At 37.0% G+C, this 18560-nt stretch overlaps 1 protein-coding gene across 1 annotated transcript in view; it reads right to left on the reverse strand.

Annotated features, from left to right (window-relative positions):
• Positions 1 to 493: 493 nt before the first annotated feature.
• Positions 494 to 18560, reverse strand: part of ANKS6 (ankyrin repeat and sterile alpha motif domain containing 6) — a gene marked incomplete at its 5' end in the record, with an annotated part of 36465 nt that continues 18398 nt past the window's right edge. Inside the window, 9 exons of the mRNA XM_029085031.1 lie at positions 494 to 593; positions 819 to 864; positions 7370 to 7466; positions 8369 to 8485; positions 9775 to 9842; positions 11059 to 11175; positions 12587 to 12776; positions 16490 to 16659; positions 17375 to 17540. Of these exons, the coding sequence (XP_028940864.1) occupies positions 494 to 593; positions 819 to 864; positions 7370 to 7466; positions 8369 to 8485; positions 9775 to 9842; positions 11059 to 11175; positions 12587 to 12776; positions 16490 to 16659; positions 17375 to 17540 (1071 nt within the window). The remainder of the gene's footprint in view (positions 594 to 818; positions 865 to 7369; positions 7467 to 8368; positions 8486 to 9774; positions 9843 to 11058; positions 11176 to 12586; positions 12777 to 16489; positions 16660 to 17374; positions 17541 to 18560) is intronic.

An 18560-nucleotide genomic window follows, 5' to 3' on the forward strand; every position in this document is an offset into this window, starting at 1 on the left:
TTTCAAAATTATTACAAAAATAAAGTTATAAAAATTTATTTTAAGGATCTGCTGGCGTTACTGTTCAAAAAAACCCAGGTAGTATCAGTTAAATGTTTTTATTCTCAAAACAGCCAATCCACAATATAAAACATTTTAACACTATTTCTGTTTAAATATTGGTGACAGATTATGCATTTCCTTAAATAAAGTGCTATTTTTACAAATAGGTATTTCATATTTACTTTTACTGCTGTTCTAACCTCTTAATATTGAATAAAGTGTATTTTGGTTAATGAAGAATGCAGCATTACTTTTCTTCTATATTCCTTCTCACGAAACCATTACATTTTCAGTTTGGACTCCTTTATTGGTATCCAGCTAATAGAGGCATAATTCAGTTTATCTGTTTCTCCATGTAGAAGCTCTCATAATTTGTGGTGGTTTTCATGCTTTATTCCACGATTTTGTTGTTCTTGAGTGTGCCCATGTAGGCCTCCTATGGGTTCTTCCTCTATGGGCAAGAGTAGAGTGAAAACATGAATCTTCTTATATGGTCACTCATTCTTCCTGCTCTTCTGACTTTGTTCTTCTCAAATGTACAGCACTGACACCTTCAACAATTCAAGGATTAGGCTGAACTATAAAGGCAATCTCTTCATTATTTTCTTTGATTCTTTGTGGGATTTGAATTTTAAGCACTTTACTGCAGAAAGTCCTATACAGGTGTAGTGGACTAACTTTTCAAATTTTTACTTGTGTACACTTGGATTTACTCAGCCAGATGCCAAACTTCACCATAAGAAAAAAACCTTTTTTTTTTTTTTTCCAGTAGCTACCTTTTAGGAGGAACAGCTTCTTGTGGTTTTACAGAGCAGCCAGGTGCTGTAAAAGAAAAAAAAAATTCTGAAAAACTGCAACCAGCAAGACTCACAGCTTTAAAGAAGACAGAGTAATTCCACAGCTACCAGAAACAGGCCCATGTTTCCCAGTATCATGTTATACCAGACTCCAACAATTTGACCCTGTCATTTATTTCACTCATCTTAAGCCCTCTCCTGTATGCAGAAGGTATAAAAAGTCAAAGTCACCTGCGAAAAGGTCACCTACTGCCACAAACCTTTCCAGTATCTCCATTTTCTCAATGTGTACCTTACCAGCAAGTGACTACCTGAATCCTCTATGATTTTTATTTGCAAGTCTATATTGGTTTCACTCCTATTTTTACTTCTCTGCAATCTTTCTAACTCCCTCCTTTGGATAATTTCCATTTGATATTTTTGACTCTGAATCCAGAAGTGGAAAGTAAATATACAAAACGACTCCCCACTGTCTTCCACTTTATTCTGTTATATGTTTTAAAATACCTATATCTGTATACCTGTATCTGCAGATATGTATCTGTAAGTATGTATCAATATGCAACATACCATCATATGTAAGGAGAAACAGGACAACCAGAATTTCTGCAAATAATGATACACTGAATGGCATCATATTCTTTTTTCATTGTAGGCACAGTTACTCTTCATTTAACTTGTATCTGGAGAATATTCAGTTTATTCTTTTGGTATCTAAATCCTCCCTATGTTCAGTGCCCCCGCTAGATGTTGGGGTGCTCTCTTTTCTTCTCACCTGTTATAAGAGATGTGTTATGTTTAGGTGGGGGAGAGCAGCTGTATGTCTGTACCGAGTGACGAGGCTCGTCTTTTTCTTTTGAGTATTTCAATAAACTTGGTATTAGAAGGTTAGCTTTACCTCCAAAAAATCTTTGTTGGGTTTTTTTTTTTCTCATAATGACATTAAGAAATGCCCTAGGAGAAAAAGAAGATTGTGTCCTTCTGAGTATAAACCTCGGATGCTCTCTTGCTTTTTTCATGTCATTTTTGTAGAAATGTCAAATTCTATTACAAGCCCCAGACTTGGGCAAGGGAACTCCATGAACTGTTTCCATTTTTTATCACATATCTAAAATGTAACACTTTCTTACATATGTATTAAAACCAGCACATGGGAATTTTTTTTATACTCCTCTGGAGAAAATTACTTCAGTTGGTTTGCTCCTGTGTTTTCCCCATAGTTTCATAGAATACACATGAACTTTTTTCAGCTTTTTGTTTCCGATTTGTCAAGTCTATGTTGAGATGCAGCTCGATCTCCTTTGGCGTAATTTCTTTCAATTAACTTGCAGACCACTGACAGATCTGTTCAATCTCTTAATTATCCACTTGATGGCTGCATGAATCTTAACACCACCATCACTCCCCCAAAAAAGAAACCAAAAAAACCCAAACCAAACCCTAAACAATTAGTCCTGGCAATTAGGCATTCAAGAAGTCTCATTTTCTTTTTTACCAGAATCAGATAAGCAAAAAGGTTACCTCAAACTACAAACACAAACATTTCCTGGGGTGATATAATTTCTTAAATCCAGTTTCCTCAGAAATCTCAACTTCATACTGGCACTTGCTGTTTCACTGGAGTCCAGACCAAGGAGGAGCATTTTGCTCCTCAAAGCAGTCATCTTGCCTCATGCCTCCGTGGGCTGGTCATCTGCTCTAAATTTACATGGTGAAGCAGCAAGCTAATTCTGTGTTTGTTTGACAGAGTTCACTGGGTTATAAAGAGGTAGGATCTTCCTAGCAGTTCCTCTTGTCAGGGACAGGGTGATAAGCATGCATTAGCAATTTTCAAGACATATTTTTTTTCCCTCGATAACTAACAAAGTGTCAAAAACCGTGTAACACGCATTCTTGGAATGAATTAATTTTGGCATAATTTCAGAAGGTTAATTTCCATTAAAAAAAGACAGATGCAACACTCTCCATGCAAGTACTGTTTGCCTATTCAGAATATGGACAAGACCTATGGGGCCCTCGAATCTAATGGCTTATGGGTCCAGCAACCTATAATTATTTATTCTGCATTTAGAGCAGTCATCTGCCTTATGCAGTTCAGGCAAGGACTGGAATATGGAGCTCCCACGGCCTCACCTAGTATCACTGGTGTGGGATGAGGAGGAAGTGGTCTCAGTACCCTTGTGATAGAGAAAACAAATGTATGTCAAAGCCTGTTGTTTTCGTTGAAGCAGAATCATCTCACTTCTAGCCGCAGCGATGACACAGCAACTGATGTACAAAGGAATCTTTCTCCCAACAGTGAGTTTTATTATAAAAGAGCTCATCTGCCAAAACCCAACAAACATTCAACAACTTTTCTACGAGTTCTTGTAGTGAGTATCACAGCAAGTTCAGAAGCAATGACCTCAGCAGGACGTGCTCAATCAGAAGCTAGCGGAGGATACAAGCCAGCAACTCATTTAGAACTGCCAAAAAAACCCATCAAGAAGAAATCTTCTCTAAAAAAAGTTGTTGTGTGGAATTAGTTACATCATCAGTCCTCTGCTTCTGATGGTCTTGCTTTTACTTTTTCTGCCTATCATTGTCTTACTTCTGAATTCCTTAGAAGTGTAAAAGTAGATAATCACTGCAGTTCTCTTTCCCATTCTAGATACGCTCATCTAGATGCTTTTCTATTTGTTGCCTGTCATCTCATACCAGGTTTGACCAGTAGCAACAGCTCCTGACCCAGTGGCAGCAGGAGAGGGGCCTGAGCCTGGGCAATGGGGCATTTTGGGAGGAACTGAAGCTAAGTGGGCACTGGAGCTACGGATGTGGAAGGGTGTGGAAGCAGTAGACGTTCACAGGCTTGGTGATGGAAGTCAGCCTACCGATCCCCTCACAATTATAAGCTACATTTCCAGAAAGTGAGGATTTAGCTTCTTTTCCCCTGCTTTTTCATTTCTGAGTCTTATGGATATATTAGGATTGTATTTCATTATCTTCTTTACATCCCCTACAGGCTGGAAACTTCATAAAAGCAAAGCTACACTGGTAGCCACTCCATTTTAGGTACTGAGCTTTTAAAATTACCCAAAATATTGAGGAAATCACAGCGACAGGTGTGAAAACAGTGATACCGACACAGCTAGAAGAGCGGGATGTTTTGATTAACCTGTGAGCTACACCCAGCTTTCTAAAAGGGCAAATCATTAAGTGACTTTCTTGCTAAGGGCATCCAGACAGGCTCCTAGGAAGAGATGCAGAGAAACCAGTGGTTGTGGACCACGCAAAAAGCATAAAAATTTCCCATATTACTTTTCAAACACAGCACAGGAGACAGCCAGTCACAGAGGCCATGATGCCAATCAATGATTAGAGTGTAACACATTATAGAAGTAAGTTCACATCAGAAAAACTAAATGTATTCATGATGTAAAAGCTTGGGAAGGTTCCCATTTCAGAAGCTTTCTTTATGTGGGAGTCCAAGGTATCTTAACCTGAAGTATTGGCAAAAAAGGTTATGAAACAAATACACAAAGCAAAAAATCAGTTGCTAAGCCAGGTGTTCTGGAGGAACACAAGGATTAAGCAGCTGAATTGCTGAGTACAGAGCACAGGTTCTTGTTTAAATTGCCACATATCTGAGAAGTGATAAAAATTATGCTAATTTTTTTAATGGTTCAAGAGGAGATTCAGGGAAACTCAGACCAGTGAGACAGCCAGTAGTACCAGGCAGATTAGCATAAGCTATAACAAAGAATCTGAAATTCTGTGGAAAGCAATCAAAAAGGGATTTGAAAAGTCTTGCCTCACCAACCTACTGGAATTCTTTGAAGGTGCAAACAGTCTTGTAGATAAAAGAGATCTGCTTGATGCCTGGATTTTTAAAAGGCATTTCACAAGGTCCAAGGCTGGCTCTTAAGACAGTAAGGAAGCCACAAGGTAAAAAGAAAATTTCTTGTGTGGATAAATAATCGGTTAGGAAGGCAGAGGACAGAAGGTGGGAGTAAAAAGTGATTATTTCCGTAGTGGAGAGATGCATCACTAGCATTTCACAGTGATCTGCACGAGGACTCAGGATACTCAATATATGATTTCAAAAGGGCATATAGAGTGAAGTGACAAACTTTCCTAAGTTATCCATGTAAATAAAAAGACAGGCAAACAGAAGACTGGCAAAAGGACCTCAGGAGACATCAGTGCCCAGACAGTAAGATGGCATACAAAATCTGGTGAAGGTAAATATGATGTAATATGAAGCAAGACATATGGAAAAAAACATGTATGAATGTTCACATAAAATGATAGGCTCTGAGCTAAAACTTAGTAGATGAAGTGGGTTATAAGAGATAGTTCCAATTAATAACAATTAATTCTTCAGTTATAGCCAAAAAAACAGAGTAATAGAAATAACTAGGAACGGGTAAGAGAACTAAAAATAGAGAACACACCTGAAAAACAAACAACACCGTGCCATGTGCAAATCCACGGTACGCCTACATCTTTAATACTGTATGCTAGGCTGGTATCTCCAAGTCTGAAAGGATGTAATAGAAAAGGAAAAGAGGTCAGAAAAACTATGGCATAGAGAATGATTAAGCAGCCTGTAAGTCTTCCGTCTGGAAAAAAATAACATGACCTAGGAAGATATTTACACAGATATGTGTAAAATCATCACTGGCACAGAGGCAGCAAAGAAAGAACAATTGTCCACTGTATCTTCTGATCCAGTAGGATGAAGCAAAAGAAGTCAGGACATGGCAAGTTCACAGAAAATGAAAGCAAGCAGCTCTTCACAACAACGTCAAATGAAACCAGATGAAAAAGCTGAACATAACTGTGTGGGCCTTGGATCTGACTCAGTACAGCTGCTCATATGCTCTAAAATATTACACATTCCTGGAAATTACTTCAAGTTCCAGACTCTGTAAGGGTCCCACTGCTACTTTTTACATTAAAAAGCGGCTTACTTGGTGCAGAAACGTCTTTTATCTACCTGTTCTCTTCCTCTTCCTTCTCTGTTAGTGTTTCTGTTGCTATTTCACAGACAAATCTATTTTATAGAGCTCTCACACACAAAAACTCAAAAGCTACATCTCTGATGGCAGCCTCCTTGCAGCATCTTGTCAGCTGGTCAGCAGGAGCAACTGTTGCCTCCTTTCTTACAAAAAGATGTTCTCCCTAGCTCTCTGCCACCATTACTGTCTTTTTGCTGTCTTCAAGACACTTTTAAGCTCAGTGGTTAGGCTCAGCAAGTTGCTTGGAGACACATTAAATCTGTGTGCTTCTTCAGTTATTAAGTAATTCCAGTTCATTGCACCATGTTATCAAATCCCAAAGAGCAGCTTCTGCTCACCTAGTAGTACCTATAGAAGAGGCTCTTCAAGTCTGGGATGTTACCAAGATACATCCAGAAGTTTCCACAGAGGCTGACTACTCTGTGAATGAGAAGTAATGCAATACAGTGGCACCTGATCGTGGCTTTCAGCCAAGCAGACTATACAGAATACAGAAAGCAGCCCACACTGACTAACTAGCTCAGCCATGCCCAGTTTTCCCCAAGACAGCAGTAGAACTACAGTCAGTACCTATTTTCACATACCTAGTGATATTCAGCTGACTGAGATTGGAATAACTGGGACTGGCTCGTTACTAAGGCCTCCTAAATAACATAATACATGAAATATTATTTCACACAACTACTAAACAAATGAAATGATTTTGTGAGTGAACGCAAGCAGCAAAATAAGCAACTGAAGGAGAGTAAGAGGTACTTTAACATAGTGAATTTGTCCAGGCCATTCAATGGCCTTCATGTTCCTCCTAAAACATGGATCCAGAAATACATATATGAGCAGGTTTTGCCCCTTTAACTTGAGTAACAGATGTGTATCAGCCTTTGGTTCAGGTGGCTGCAGGACAGAGATTTGCAACTTTTATATCTAGAGGTGACTGTAGTAAATGTATTCATTTGTTACAGGTCAGCCACACCTTTCTGTACATGTTGATTACAGACAGTACATTTTAAAAGGCAGTTTCTCCAGCACTGGCTAGCAGCTAACACTGATGGTTGGAATAGAGGTATTCCAAAGAAACCAACTATAGACAATCATATAAAAATATTAAACCTTGAATATTTTTAATCTACTTGATCACACTAAAGAAAATTGTCTCCTATAAAGAGTACGCAGAAGTAAATTATGTAACATAGAGAAATGCACCTCCCACTGCTACTATATATACATATACACACTATATACAGTATACTGTATACGATAGTTTGCAATACTTACACCCATTTTCTGTGTTTAGTAATTCACAACAAAAATTTTACACTTATTTCAGACAGTACTGGTGTGTGTACAAAAATCTTACAAATATCTCTACCTTTTTACCTTGAAATCTTCTCGACAGTCTCAGCAAGACAGACACGTGTCAATCATTAACCCAGAAAGCAGTTAAGTGGCTTGTTTGTCACATTCTGTTTTCTAGCCACTGTTAATTAAAAGTATCCATACACTTTTCAATTAATTTCAGGTGCTACTTACACTGGGAATGACCTGGAGGTCGTGTGTTACTAACGCTACTCTCAAAGGAAGAGTGGAAGTTGTGTATTGTTTCTTGTAAAATCTGTCTTTCTCGTCCCTGTAAAAGCACAATAAATTAAAATGAGGTATTCTTAAATTTGTTTTATCAAGAGTTCACAAAAAAAAGCGTAAATATGTGTGTCTATGCCCAGAGAGTCACAGTGTACTATTAGGAATAATAACAAATCCTTGTAGTAATCTTTTCCTGAAACTACCAGACAGCAATAGAAACATTTTCATTATTTTCTTCATAGCTTTATAGCATGGAGCATCATCCATCTCCCCTAATTTTTAGCCTCATCACTTGCTGCTGTTGATCTTAACTTGGAAGAAATTATGTTGTTTATCCAAGCTTCCAGTATCAGAGAGAATGGACCTCAAAGCTGAAAAAGCAGCTGAGAAGTGAAATAAAAAGATGATCCAGTCCATAACCCCTCTGACAAGAATACTGCTTACTGTACGCCATTCTTAGCAAATTTGTTCATGTCAATGTAAAATTAAAAGGGAATAAAAGCGCAAGGAATGAGAGAAGTGCTGTTTACCTAAACACAGAGAAATCAAAAACTGTCAGGCAAAACAAAGGAGACCTTTTCTTTTGCATTATATATAATAGCTGGACTATAGTGACCAGATGATTCTTTTTAGCATCACTGAAATCAATATTCGGTAATCGCAATATTGCCAATGTTTATGTTACCAGCAGCTTCTGATACAATTGCCAACTGGGTAGAAGAACTATACAGTCACTGAACTAGGAAAGAGTTAATGAAAGAGCACAGACAGTACCACAAAGGAAGGCATTTTCCACTAATCAAATACATTAAATATTTTGTTTGGAAAACATTCATTTGGCTTTTCTAACTAACATCTGAAACTGTTTTAACTTTTTAAATGTATGTTGAATTAACAATATAAGCAAACCTTGAATTAATTTACTAAGTACAGTACTTCAAAATGTACCTTTCCTGCATTCAGTTCAGAAATAGCTGCCAAAATTTGCTGCCTTGATCCATCAGTTTTAATACCCAGCTCTTTCAGATCACCATCAGTGAGCGTAAGGAAGGCTTCCATATCCACCTGCGTATGAAAAACAGAATAAAGAAAAAAAAAAGATAAGACAGATTTACTTAGACAAAGATTCACTGTTACACTTTAAAAGTGGGGGTTTTTTTAATTGTATAGACTTACTGTAAATATTGTGGACACAAAAATTTTTAATGAGTTACCAACACCAAATGTTACCCACTTTACCACTCTGTTGTTGGGTTTTAAAACTGCTGTTAATAATTCAATAAATTATGATAGCATATTTAAAATATTAATGGATTTTTTTTTTTCAGACAAGCACTGTCAATACAAAATATATATTCTCCACAGAAATTCTTCTAATTACAGTAGCAGCTAGTTGAATAAGCCTAAGATTTCTCTCTTTTCTTTTTTTTTCCCCTTCCCCAAGTATTTTTGGAATTTCAAATATTATGTGTACTACTCCAATGTCTCCTGAGGAAAATCTAGGGTTTGTTCATATAACAGTTTTTATTATATCAACACATCCAGAAGGCTGAGATAAGAGCAAATATCAACAACTTTTCATATTGATACAACCTTCACACACAGAGCATATTCATTTCTACAGAATGTTCCCTTCCCTATCATGTAGAGGAACCGTAACAAGCCCACTGTATTGTGATGCACCTAAATAATTTGTGTTTGTGGTGCTGAATCCTGTACTCTGCAGTGATGTCAATTTCTTGTATGTCCATTCACTGCAAATGCACACTCTGCCTTTGACCAAACAAACACACAATTATTGCTCAGCCTGATACTGTCTTAAACACAGTAATGAATTATTTTTACTTTTTTCAGCAATGTTTCCTTTCATTGCATCCTTCAGGCAAGCCACTGTCACAGGCTTCATCTACAATGATGCTTAGGTTCCCCAATTTAATTCTCCTGTTGCTTATTCACAGCAGATAAAGAAGAGAAAGTAGCCATCTCGGCCACTCACACCCTGCTGTTCTCCATCTGCAAATAAGGTTCCAGCTGTGATTCCAGGGATGATACAGTACGTCCTATAAAATGTTTAGCCACATCTGATGTAGACATATATAGAAAAAGCAGAGTGTAAAAACCAAGAGGAAAAAAAAAATCTGAAGCACCTATCTATATCAAAATTCTAGGTTCAGTGTAAAAAGCACTGATTTTTGCAGTATCCTGGAGAACGCCAGGAATACTGCTTGGTCCATGTTTCAAGGTCCTCTCTGCAACATTAAATTTGAGATTCTGGATCACAATTCTGATGCAATGTGTGCTGCACCCTACTTTTTCTAAAACAGTAAAAAATAAATCTTTTAAAAAAGACGTACCTCTTGTTCCTCAAAAATAGGCTGATACTTCTCAAGTGACAATTTTTTAAGGATGCCAGTCAGCTCATCTGTAACAATAGAAAAGAAAACAAAAAACCGCCATGGATCAGGAAAGATTTTTGTGATCTCTGCATTTTTAACTGCTGAAAACATATTTAAAAATATATATTCCATGTAGTGATATATGATTACAAAAACCCAATCACATTTACTCTGCATCAGAAATTAAAATACTGGCTTATTGTGTTCTCACCTACTTTAATTCTATCTAGTCTTGCTTTGCTAGGATAAAGTCTTTCTTCCTATGTTCAATATTCCCCATATAAACTCACTTTCATTGTGAAGACATCACTATTCTGTTCCCAAATATACTTTGCTTTTATTTATTCAACTTCTTTGTCTTTTGACTGTCCCTTCTCTTTCATAATCAGTAAAAACATGAAAGAGAATCTCACTCTCTAAGCTTCTCAAAAGACATCAAGTATCTTGAAATGGACATACTTTTCTATGCACCATTCTGGAGGCCTCCTTCTGTACAGATAAGAGCCTACAGAAAATTGAAGTGAAAAATTCTAATTGAGCCTTATTTTCTGCTAGGGTTTTGGTTTTTTACCTCCAGGCCAATTAATTTGGTATGCTTAACACAATTTGTAAAGGTTGGCATAGTCTCAGGCTAAAAGCTTTAGTACTCTAACTGAGATTAATCCATGGGAAAAGGTAACCAGCTTTAAAAACATAGCATTAGAACTTCTCCGTGCAGTTTGATGAAAAATATCATCTTACAGAAAGAAAATGAAAGTTTTATTAGAATCCCTTAGATATATTATTAATCTTTTTTTCTTTTAGGTTGTTAGTCAGCCTTCTTATTTTTCATCACACTGCTGTTTAAATTATAGGTTATGATATGGGAAGAAACTTACAGATTCTCCAAGCCCAGAGCCTTGCTGTCATAAACAACTATGACATCTAATGCTTTTCACACACAGAGACAATGCTTTCAGCTGTAGGTCTTTCATGTTTTCTCTTCCTCCTTCCCTCTTCCAGTTCCTGTATTATACATTAAGTTTGAACAATACCTGAAACCTCTCAGTTTGAGAACTCTTGCATAACATATTGTTTCTCCTTTGCTTTTTCGCTAAGTCTTTCTTTTGCTCTACTTGTAGCTTGTCTCCTTAGCTATATCCCTGGAGAAAGCAAAGGTTCTCAAAGCTCTTACTACTTCTGCCACATTACTCCCACTTAGCACCTCTTTTGTGCTGCTCTGTAGTAGTAGGGTAAGATTACCTTTCTCCAAGTTTTCAGAGCCTCCTTTTACTCTCACATGGTTTCGTCTTTCCTGATTCTCTACATCACTCGTTCTCAGAATAGGGACAAGCTGTTGATGGTCCATCAAGTGGTTACCTAAAAAGAAACCAGGCACACCTCTGAATCCTGCTGCCTACTGTTCCTTTACAGTAATATTCAATGCAAATCAATTTTCCAATTAATTTAAGTTTAGTTGAAATACAAAGTTAACATTGCAGGCTGCCTGTACTTACTCTTCTGATTACTGCTGAGTCTATGAGCATATGTACTGTTGCTGCTCAGTCAACTCACAGGAAGGGAAGCCCTTGAATTAGAGGGCCACTTAAGTATGAAAGCTTACAAGCATAATGAAACCAGAACTGCTTCAGCTTTTGACAATCTATCCCTCTGCTACAGAGGAAACTCACTGTACCATGGCACTAGTGGTGCAGTCACAAAGCCCTGCTTCTCCAGGTGAGACTGTAACAGCTGATAGCTTGGGGAACTCCCCTTGTTTTCCAACAGTGAGTTCTCTTCACTTTACAAACAACTCGTATGTTACCAAGCCATCGTTATAAAATGACACTTACTAAAACGTGACAGAATTTTCTCCAGCACTCAGTACAATAAGTTACAGCTAAGACATGAGAAGAGGATAGAAAGCAGGTCAAATATCACCTCTCTATAGTGTCAATGGACAAAGTTAGCATAAATGAAAAAAACAAAATCAATATGGACACTTTCAGAAAAAACAAAAATATTACAAAATTCCTCTTGCAGAAACCAGATAAAAGGCATGTCCATGTTTTATTTAAAAGATACTGTGTCACGCTATTTTTTTCGACTTTTTTTGAGAAGTTTACAGAAGAATACAAAGTAATTGATATCCCTGTTTCCAACACATTAACATGACAGTTTAAAATACTGTGTGGTAATTTAGATCTAAACGTTCAACTTAAAGGCAGTAATCTTAGTGCACAAGTAATTACATTTTTATCCTTTCTTATGACCTAAAGTTAAAAATAAGGTCAAAATAAGGCTATGTTTTCAATTTAAGAAGTAAATGCAATACAGCTCTTAAAAATCAATTGCATGTAGCTATGACTTGCTACAAATCAAAATTGTATTTCTGTAGTGATGTGCTTCACTGCATTTATAAAAAAAGAATTTTCATTTTGAATGTGAAAAAAGTGCATTTTCTACCCTCAGTAAAGGGTGAAAAACGGAATTTAACCAGAAAGAGGGGAAGGAAGGAGGCCATGTAAGAATGACCTACTTACATGCACTATGCTAGCTTTGGGATGGTACCAATCTCTCTCTAAATGGAAGGGATCACAGCTTTCGGGAATGAAATAGCCAGTTACTGCAGGAAGGCAAATCTTGCAGCAAAAAACACATAAATATTTTTTTCTAGAAAGAAAAAAGTCCTCACTCTCATGTAGATACACACTAATCCAGAACAGTTATAGCTTTAAACATTTTGTGCTCTTGATGAATGAATCTCCTGTAATTACAGTGACCTACTCACCATCTTCTGTAATAGTACCACTGCTGGAACCATTGCTCTTGGTCTGTCTGTGAGAAGGAGAGAGAGAGGACTCTGTGTTGTGAACCTTAGGAGACGGGGAGGGTGATGGGGAGGGTGTGAGAGTCGGTGATGTGCTTTTAGATGTAGATGAAGTCCCAGACGGAGGTCTTTTGTTCATGTCTTGTTTTTGCTGTAGTTAATGACACAATCAATTCAGTTAAAAAAAATATATTACCTATAATATGATGCTTCAATATTACTTAAGTTGCATATTATTTCTGCAGAACATGTAGTCACAACTAGAAGCTTCAGCTTGATTCATATAGAAATAATTGGAACAATATTGATTTATCTCAGGTGTGAGTCTGTCCCCTCAAATTCATTAAGGAAAATATATTTATTAAGGCTGTAATTTTGGAATAAGAAAATGACTTCTTATAAAGCAATGCCATATATAAATACTACAATTATTCTTTTTATAAAAGCTGAAATTATTTTAAATCTGAAAACAAGTATTTCTCATTCAGATATTTAATTAAGTAAACAAAGTAACAACTAAAGCTTTTCAAAGTACATCAGATGCTAATTTAAAGTAGCACTTCATGCTGGATTAACCAGAAATACATAGCAAGCATAAACTAAGTTTTGGGTGCATTTAACCCCTTGCTGCCCTGGAATTAAAGTTTCCAGTCAACCCTTAAACTTGTTACTACCTAACATGAGTCAAATTATTTCAAATTTATTAAGTATTTGCAATACATTTGGAGGCATGGAAAACAGGAAAATAGATTCATTACAAATGAGGATTAAGAATATATATGCATGCATATCAGTCTTCTCCAAAACAAGTTAATGTACCTCATTTCCTAAATGCCTCAATCTACCTATCACTTCACAAATTTTTATGTTTGCATTATACGACCTAAAAAGAAGCCTAGGTGATTTTCTCCTGGATTCCTGAATTCAGAGTTTAACTTATAATACCTTTTGTCAGTCAGGCTGCTACAAGAAAAACAAAAGAAAAAGGTTGAGCTGGGTAACAAGGCAAGGAGGGAGAATGACAGTGGTTCACAGAATGTCAGGGACTGGAAGGGGCCTCAAAAGATCACCTAGTCCAACCCCCCTGCCGGAGCCTGCCTCTCTGCTTTTTTGCTTCTGGGCTATGGCATAAATGGAAGTTCCTAGTTAATGAAAGAGAGGCAGATTAAAAGATAAAATTTATTTGAGTGGTAACTTTCTTCCATTACTCTATCCTATGCCTGAATGAACTACCTCTATAGCCCTGCACCTGAATTGACTAGAAGCAATGTAGCATGATACAAATTTGAGAGGTCTCTGAAGAGCATCATGAACTCATTTCAATTTTTTGTCCCTTTCTACATTCCCAAATTTCCCTGTATTCTGTTATCAGCTATTTGTGTTCCAGAATGGTCTTCCCTCTCTAGCGCATTGTCTGCATTTATTTAAATTGCATCATCCTGTAAATTATTATTCAGTTTTGTTTTTCTTTTCCTTTCTTTTAAGACTTATACAATCCCATCCCTCATGGATAGCTTTTGCAAAACTGATCAGTGTAACTGCTGCATTTTTAGATCAGCTATTTCCAAGTTGTGGATGCCCCCTCCCTGAACATGTTCAAGGCCAGGATGGATGGGGCTTTAAGCAACTTGGTCTAAAGAAAGATGTCTCTGCCCATAGTAGCGGGGTTGGAACCGGATGATCTTTAAGGTCCCTCCCAACACAAACCATTCTATGGTTCTAAGTTTAGACAGCATAATCCTAATGAGACAGCACAAGCACTTCCACAGTGGTTTTAGATGTTAAATTTTCAGCATTTATTGTTGTTGATTACAACAACAAAGTAGGCTGTTCAAGCTTCTGCAGCCAGTGTGGATCCCTATGTGACAGAGGCTCATGTCCCAAAAATCACCTTAGACGTGTGATACACAAACATCTATGGTGAGATCTACACTGATTACATTTTGTTATTGGTGAATAGACTGAAATTCATCTAGACATCTAAGCAAAGAGCACTAAAAGAGTTGTTGGCTTTCCAACACACTGGCATAATTTCTATTTAAAAATTTTTTCAACAGCATGATTAACTGTCTTCCCAGAAGATGATCTGCAGGGTATTGCACCTCACTACTTCATTGTCCCCTAATGTCTTCCACTGTGAGTGGGAATAAGTTAAACTTCTTAGAAGCAGCTTTGCTGCAACAACAGGTCCAAAGATCTGCAGCTCAAAGCACACAGGCACAGGTATTATCTCTTAATAGGGTAACTAATATAACTGGAGAAAAATATGATTTTTTGGGGCACACAAGCAGTTCTTCTCAAATTATTTCCAAGATAAAAACAAGCTGAGAGGAACTGCTGAGAGTTTAATTAGAAATATATTGGTCAGATCACCTCTAAAAGAAAAAGCATTTGGTAGCTGTTCAGTACAGGAGACTTTAATGAGGGAAGAAGATAATAAAGTGGCTTTGTCTACAGGAAAGAAAGAGACAGATCATTTTTAACCCAGGAAGCAGTTACATGGGGTAGAAAGGGAGGAAAGATTATCGTGTGCCAAAGAACCAGTATGAGTCCACAGCTTTTGGGGGTCCAGCAGTTACAAATTTTAGCTCCCAATCTCATCTTTGAAAAGCAACCACCAGTCCCTTCAGAAGCAGGACTGGTAGATCAGTGAGAAAGCGATTGTTCATGAAAACTGTTTTGGCATTGATAGCTGCATGCTTTTTTTTTTCTGATTTTTGTCCTCCAGAAATTCCCATTAAATCACTAAACAACTTTGTAACTTCATTTATCATCGATATTTACTGATTAAATATACCTATTGCTTACTGTTGCAATAGAAGACATCACAAAACGAGATAGCAAATGTAGTAATTTTATACTATGGCCATTTTTGTGTCTTTGGACAAAATTTCAAGAAGAATCTCATGAAGAGAAGCAAAGAAAACAAAACAAAACAAAGCAAAGTGAGCTGTTTGGCGATTACACAAGAAAAAAATTGAGAAATTTTGCTCTTGGTCATGTATTCTAACATTTTCAGAAAACCAGACATTAGAACTAAAGCCCCAAATGATGTGCTTTCTTTCTCTTGCTCTCTGAAATGTAATGTTTCCCTGCGTGAATAAACCCATATATTTCACAATATCGTACCACAACATCTTGTTATGATGCCACTTTCTAATTTATCTCTCTGCAGATTTTGAAGATTTAAAAATCTTAATCCTTAAAAATTTTTTACAAAGCAGTTGTTTGCTTCAAAGTACATGGATGAAATTGGGCAGGTCATGAGGGTAAAGCTATTCCAGGAAATTGACAGGTAAGTCAGCAGACAATATGGCCTGCACTCAGGAGTAAAACCTGACTTTGGTGATGACAACTTAATGTTCATACTGTTTAAAAATAATACCTTGTGGAGCTGAATGGATATACGCATATTGTTGTGGTGAGCACATCCTGGAACAAATTATCTCATACTCTGCACACAGGTTGTGCCCTTGGAGGGAAACTAGCTCTACCACTTCAGAGCAAAGTGCAAGAACAACTAACATAAAACACTGGACTCAACCAGGGTTACAGAAAGAAATAATGAAAAACCAAAATAACAGTGCAGACCTACCCTAAGATCAAGTATTACACATAGTGGTTTTAAAACAGAGTGAAATTAATAATAAAGCAAAATAATGTTTTATTATTAGGTCTGATTTTTTTGTAGACTTGTAATTAAAAGGAAGATTTGTGGAGCTGAAAAGCTTCCACTGCTGTAACAGCTGTTCATTCATTTTAGGCCGTGCAATGTCATGTTATATTTATCAACCATCCCTGACTGAGACATGACCTATTAAAATTATTCAATTTGGAAGTACAAAAATTCACATTGATCTGTACCTTTACAACATGTCCATTGCCAACAACTTGAGCACATTGCAAATCAGACGGAGTGGATGAAGGAGTTGACTGGACTGGACTATGCTGTTGACTGGGTTTCTGTTCAGGTAAACCTGCTGCTTTTCTTCTCTGTGCTGCAATCTGAGACAAAACATTATCTGCACTCCCACCTAAGAAAAAAAAAATAAAAACAGAGTCAAAGAAAACATAATTTAAAAATATTTGTTAATTCTTTTAAAATAATTTGTTAATTTGTTAATTCACCCCTCTCCACTGTTCACTTTCTTTTAAAAACTTGTCTGGATGAAGCGAGAGAGAGTTGCAAGATTCAGACTGGTTTAGCAGCTTTCAGGGAAGGGAACAAAAAAACAAATGCAGGAGAAGAGAGAAGCCAGCCTTGTATGAACACACACAGAGCTGACTGCCATACTCTTTGGATATAGATTTGGTGAGCTGCTTAACCATGTTGTCTCTTCAGGTGCCAGATACAATGCTTGCAGCTTTGTTTTCAATTGAAAACTGGTTTTTATTTTAAACAAAAAGTAAGCAACATGGGTAAGAAAAAGAGACGGCTCTATGAACTGTATATTGCAATGAACAAGCATCCACCTGATGCATCGTGTCTGGACTCAATGAAACCAACATGTTTTTTCTGAGACAGGGGTTAACCTATAAGACTTCTACAACAGATCTGAGGCTTTTGTTCCCTTATGTAGGTGTCTGAAGTCCAATACTGTTACAACAAAATTTATATAAGTTTTGCCTATACAGCAGCAGGAGCCCTCAGAAAAGGCTTAGTATCTTCTACCATCATCACAAACACCAATTTTTTAGTTGAACCAGGTTCAAATGACCTTCTTATTAAAAATAAAAGCAGCACAGTACCTGATCTGTTATGCAGTTCTCCTCCATGTCTGCTAATTCCTGCAATGTTATTGGACCCACCAGAAGAATGGGGAGAATGGTTGAAGTTGTTGGAATTTGAAGGAGATGCAGGTCTTCTTGCAAATACTGGTAATTTGACTGGTCTAGTACCTTTGCTAACAGATGTCTTGAAAACAAGAAAAATAATTTTTATCTTTCTTATGTGAGCAAAACAAAGATCAAACTTCAACTACTATTCTATGTATCCTAAGTTCTGACACTTTGACTGAAGAAGAAAAGGGATATCAGAATAATCTTATTTTACATATACAAGTATATTGAATATATATTTATATAAATATATATATTGAACATATATATTCAACAAAATTGACACCATAATAAAGGCATTAATTCTCCCTAAGCTTTGGCCAACACAAAATAAGCATATACGATGCACCTGAGATGATACACAAAATATTACAAGCAGTAGGGGAAAAAAAATAATCACATGTGAAACTTCTTTCCTGCAGAATCCTGGTTTTGTCTCTCTCATCTTACAAAACAGCTACGACGTACTTCTCAGCCACCATATCTCTGTTTCTCACTAACTAAGCTGCAACAAGTGACATGAACTTTCTCTCTTTCCATTTGCAAAAGGACAACAGAAAAATTCCTCCTAAAATGTCTTCATTGTCCCATTTCTAGGACTGTCACGAAATACAGTTCTGGACTAGTAAAATAAACTCTTCTCTACACTTGGCTATTAGAGTCTACAGCTCGGGGAGGAAGCATTTCTTCTCCTACTAACTGCAGAAACAAATGCCGTCGACGGTGTTTTGCTTCTTGTCTCAAGTTGTGCATTTTCACTAAAAACACTGTAGAATTGGGCAAGCTCCTTCCATAAACATAGAACTTATTTAGAGTTTTTACAGAACTTATACTTTAAGGCTGTATGCCTTCAAGCCCACTTGATCACTAATTGCCACAGTGTTATCTGTTACTAATATTTCAGAATGTTATGTCTGTATATTTGTCTCACTGATACTTCTTCCCTCCCAACCAGTTTCTAAAAACTGAGAAACTTACATTCTTTTCTTCTGCCCCTGGTCTTCATCCAAACCAGAGCAGTTTCCACCACACTCCCATGACTGTACCTACTCTGGCAACTAAAATATATGGGTGGAACCAGCAGACACGTCAGCAG

This window comes from Antrostomus carolinensis, unplaced genomic scaffold (assembly GCF_000700745.2).
Source record: "Antrostomus carolinensis isolate BGI_N321 unplaced genomic scaffold, ASM70074v2 scaffold36305, whole genome shotgun sequence".
Lineage (NCBI taxonomy): Eukaryota > Metazoa > Chordata > Aves > Caprimulgiformes > Caprimulgidae > Antrostomus > Antrostomus carolinensis.